General features: G+C 44.0%; 1 protein-coding gene across 1 annotated transcript; it reads left to right on the top strand.

Annotated features, from left to right (window-relative positions):
- Positions 1-661: 661 nt before the first annotated feature.
- On the top strand, positions 662-4,069 carry LOC122772628. The gene is made up of 6 exons (XM_044030816.1): positions 662-665; positions 765-786; positions 1,323-1,375; positions 2,015-2,209; positions 2,408-3,757; positions 3,991-4,069. Exons 1-5 carry the CDS (start codon positions 662-664, stop codon positions 3,193-3,195), a joined length of 1,062 nt encoding a protein of 353 aa, XP_043886751.1. The 3' UTR covers positions 3,196-3,757; positions 3,991-4,069.
- Positions 4,070-4,418: the final 349 nt, after the last annotated feature.

Here is a 4,418-nt window from a genome sequence, read left to right as displayed (position 1 = left end):
CTTTGTAAATGTTTTTATGGGCCAGTGGAACTTTACGGTGTCTGCTCTGATCACAGAGCACTGATATAGTCAGAGAGTTCAGAGAGTGGTGTTTGTGGTAAGCCACTGATTTTGTTGGCCTGATTAACTTTTGTTCTATTTTTGGTGGAGAGCCTCTGTACTGCAGACAAACATGAGGGACTCCACCTCCACCTGGAGAGAATTATTGCGATTTTAGACCGGTAATTGGGATCAACCCAGGTTTTAGGATTGTCAAGTAGTTTAACTGACCTACAGCTCGGCTGGATCTCTGTCAAGTTTTGTTCCGTGTTGGTCATCTCTTCTTCTTCTCTTTTAAAAATGGCACCTGCTATCATCGAGGCGAGTCGAGCCGAGCCGAGCCGAGCCGAGCCGAGCCAGTGGAAATACTCCATTACCGATAAGAAGACAACTGATGTTAGTGGTGAAACACAGAAAGTAGAAATAAAAACTAATTTAAAATACAACTTACCTCCCGAGCTTCTCTCCCTTCTGCCGCACGATTCAAACCCACGCTGAAGTGGCTTTTAAAGGGAGTTTCAGTATTTGCGTGCGAATGCTCAAACCAATCAGGAAGAAGGGAGAGTGAACGCGGGCTCGTCTTGGGGGAGGGGCTATTATTGATAGCCAATGAAAAGGAAAAATGGGTTGTCCACTCTCCCTTCTTCCTGATTGGTTTGAGCATTCGCGCGCCAATGCTGAAACTTTCTTTAAAAGCCACTTCCGCGTTGGCTAGAATCGTGCAGTAGGAGGGAGAGGAGCCGAAAGGTAAGTTATTGCGTTGCCACTACCACAATACCTAGCAGGTGCTATTGTTTAGAAGAGAAGAAGTAGAAGAGATGTCCGACAAGGAACAAAACTTCCTGATCTGATCTACAGAGATCAAGCCGAACGGTAGACCAGTAAAACTGCTTGACAATCCAAATTACTGATCTAAAATCTCAATAATTAACAGAGGAGTCTGGTCCGCGACCGGCATCACACTGCCGCTGTGTTTCAGGCCAGCGACTGTGCCAGACGGTGTCTGTGCTCCGGTCATGGAGAAAATACTGAACAAATAGTTTTAATTAACTGATTCCAGTGATTCAACTAGAAAACAACTACTCTACAAGTCCCTCCTGTGTGTATGTGTGGCGTATAAAACAAGTCACAGCAGTTTCACGCCACTGTTGCCCACTCCTCACTAAGGAAAGTCGCTATTGGCTGTCCTAAAAGTCAGTGACTCGGTGTAAATAAGCTATAAATAAATGCTGGTTTACAGGTTATTTTCTGCTCTCATTCTTATCATTTCTTAACCGGAACAGGCTCCAATCTCGACTACTGCACCCAGGGAGCAGGGGAGGGCGGAGCGTGAGAGGTAAATTGTACTTTAAATTCTTTTTTATTATTTATTTCTACTTTCTGTGTTTCACCACTAACATCAGTTGTCTTCTTGTCGGTAATGGCGTATTTCCACCGGCTCTACTCGCCTCGCCACGGCACAGTTGAAGTAGCGTTTCCACCACCACAGTACCTGATAGCAGGTGCTATTTTTAGAAGAGATGTCCGACACGGCACAAAATGTGACAGAGATCAAGGCGAACAGCGCCGAACTGTAGATCAGTTAAACTGCTTGACAATCCTAAAACCTTGGGTGATCCCAATTACCGGTCTAAAATCTCAATAATTAACAGGAGTCTGGTTCGCCACCGGCATCACTGTGCCGCGACTGTCATGTATGTTATGTCTAGATGTTTCCAATGCATTAATTTATTTTTGTGTGAGACTAAGTGAAGAAACATTTACAGCCCTCTCTGTAAACCAGTGCGAGAACGTCAAGGGCCATGCGCGATTCATTAGCAGCCTGGACGCATGTAGTGGTGAGGGTCTAAATCTCAGAATCGTACTGTGTCGAGGCCAGTAGATTCGGTGGGAATGCGCCATAAATAAATGCTGACTTTTGCTGGTTTACGTGTTATTTTCTGCTCTTATTCTTATCATCTCTTCACTCCAACAGGCTCCAATCTCAACTGCTGCACCCAGGGAGGGAGCAGGGGAGGACGTGAGTCCTTTTTCTGTTGTAGGCTTTATAAAGCTATATTTAAAAGTTTATATAGGACCAATAGTATTACTAAAGCTTCAGAGGAAGCAAAACTTTTATGCCAGCGGGTGCACCCTATAAAATGGCTAAATGGTTTCTCAGTTTTTCATGGTTTCTCAAGGGATTTCTCAGGCTCCAATCTCAACTGCTGCACCCAGGGAGGGAGCAGGGGAGGACCTGAGTCCTTTTTCTGTTGTAAGCTTTATAAAGCTATATTTAAAAGTTTATATAGGACCAATAGTATTACTAAAGCTTCAGAGGAAGCAAAACTTTTATGCCAGCGGGTGCACCCTATAAAATGGCTAAATGGTTTCTCAAGGGATTTCTCAGGCTCCAATCTCAACTGCTGCACCCAGGGAGGGAGCAGGGGAGGACCTGAGTCCTTATTCTGTTGTAGGCTTTATAAAGCTATATTTAAAGGTTTATATAGGACCAATAGTATTACTAAAGCTTCAGAGGAAGCAAAACTTTTATGCCAGCGGGTGCACCCTATAAAATGGCTAAATGGTTTCTCAGTTTTTCATGGTTTCTCAGTTTTTCATGGTTTCTCAAGGGATTTCTCAGGCTCCAATCTCAACTGCTGCACCCAGGGAGGGAGCAGGGGAGGACCTGAGTCCTTTTTCTGTTGTAGGCTTTATAAAGCTATATTTAAAGGTTTATATAGGACCAATAGTATTACTAAAGCTTCAGAGGAAGCAAAACTTTTATGCCAGCGGGTGCACCCTATAAAATGGCTAAATGGTTTCAAGGTTTTTCATGGTTTCTCAGTTTTTCATGGTTTCTCAAGGGATTTCTCAGGCTCCAATCTCAACTGCTGCACCCAGGGAGGGAGCAGGGGAGGACCTGAGTCCTTTTTCTGTTGTAGGCTTTATAAAGCTATATTTAAAGGTTTATATAGGACCAATATTATTACTAAAGCTTCAGAGGAAGCAAAACTTTTATGCCAGCGGGTGCACCCTATAACATGGCTAAAATGGTTTCACAAGGGTCTTGTGGTATTTCATGGTTTCCAAGAGACCCCAAGGTCTCAAATATGCTACAGCACAAAAAACAGTGACTTTCAACATGACCTTCAGACAGCACTTAGCTGTGACTGAAGGCTGTTTGACTGTGTGCTGTGTGCTGTGTGGCTGTGTGCTGTGCTATCTGCGCAGTGCAATGTACTGTTTCTGGACTTGGTCCACGCAATTGGGTGCAATGAATTTTATTGGGTGCTCGCAAAAAAAAAAAAATGGATCCGTCGCAATGCAGCGCAAAACATGGAAACTTGGGAGCCACAGTCCCCTCCCCCTGGTCTGCGCCACCTGAACGAAAAAGGGTGGCAAATCTCCCCAAATCTCTCTGGCTAAAGTGACTGCTGCTTTGACCGATACAATGGAACTGGATCGGACCCTATGGAACTACATTGGACTATACTTACTGTAGCATATCTCTTTTGTAAAAAAGATCTGTTGCACAGATCTGTTGTACATGTAATTGGTTGTATCTGTCCTCTCATTGTATGACGAGTCAGAACTGAGCTGTGACTTAAGTGACTGGGATGTTTGCTGCTGCTTTTGTTTTTTTTCTTTCTACTCTATTCCAGAAGAGATACATACTTCTGGAATAGCCCCCCTGGTCAGTGGCCACCATGACACAAAAAGAACCTATGGGGGTGAGGTTTCTTTCTACTCTATTCCAGAAGAGATACGTACTAATGAAATAGCCCCCTGGTCAGTGGCCACCATGACACAAAAGAACCTATGGTGGTGAATATCCCAATATCCTCCTCTGGCTCAAGTAACTGTGTTGCTGCTTTGTGGGGTGTTTTTTCTACTCTATTCCAGAAGAGATAACTTCTGAATAGGCTGGTCAGTGGCCACCATGACGCAAAAAGAACCTATGGGGGTGAGTATCCCAATATCCTCCTGGCTCAAGTAACTGGTGTTTGTTGCTGCTTTGTGGGGGGGTGTTTTCTTTCTACTCTATTCCAGAAGATCGCATTCTGGAATAGCCCCCCTGGTCAGTGGCCACCATGACACAAAAAGAACCTATGGTGGTGAGTATCCCAATATCCTCCTGTGTGATTGTTGCTGGTTTGTGTTTTTTTTTTTTTCCTTCTCTATTCCAGAAATCAGACCCAACATGGCAACGCTTGGCTGATCTCCACGACATCTCCACGACATCTCCACGACATCTCCACGACATGTTACATTATGATGGCTGTACAGTATTACGTTGTTAGATCTGTATTAATGTATGCTCTTAAACAAAAAGTTACTCAAAGCGACGACAAAAGTAAAACCTTAAAGTTGCTTCCACAGCAACACAAAAGTTACTC

The sequence above is a fragment of the Solea senegalensis genome, linkage group LG7 (assembly GCF_019176455.1).
Source record: "Solea senegalensis isolate Sse05_10M linkage group LG7, IFAPA_SoseM_1, whole genome shotgun sequence".
In the NCBI taxonomy this organism is placed as follows: Eukaryota; Metazoa; Chordata; class Actinopteri; order Pleuronectiformes; family Soleidae; genus Solea; species Solea senegalensis.
Note: the sequence above shows the minus strand (reverse complement) of the source record. Positions and strands in the feature narration are given on the sequence as shown.

Excerpts from the sequence above, each read along its gene's own strand:
- LOC122772628 (XM_044030816.1), top strand. Across the intron at positions 787-1,322 it reads GGAGGGAGAGGAGCCGAAAG|GCTCCAATCTCGACTACTGC; the intron begins GTAAGTTATTGC and ends TAACCGGAACAG. Across the intron at positions 1,376-2,014 it reads GGGAGGGCGGAGCGTGAGAG|GCTCCAATCTCAACTGCTGC; the intron begins GTAAATTGTACT and ends TCACTCCAACAG.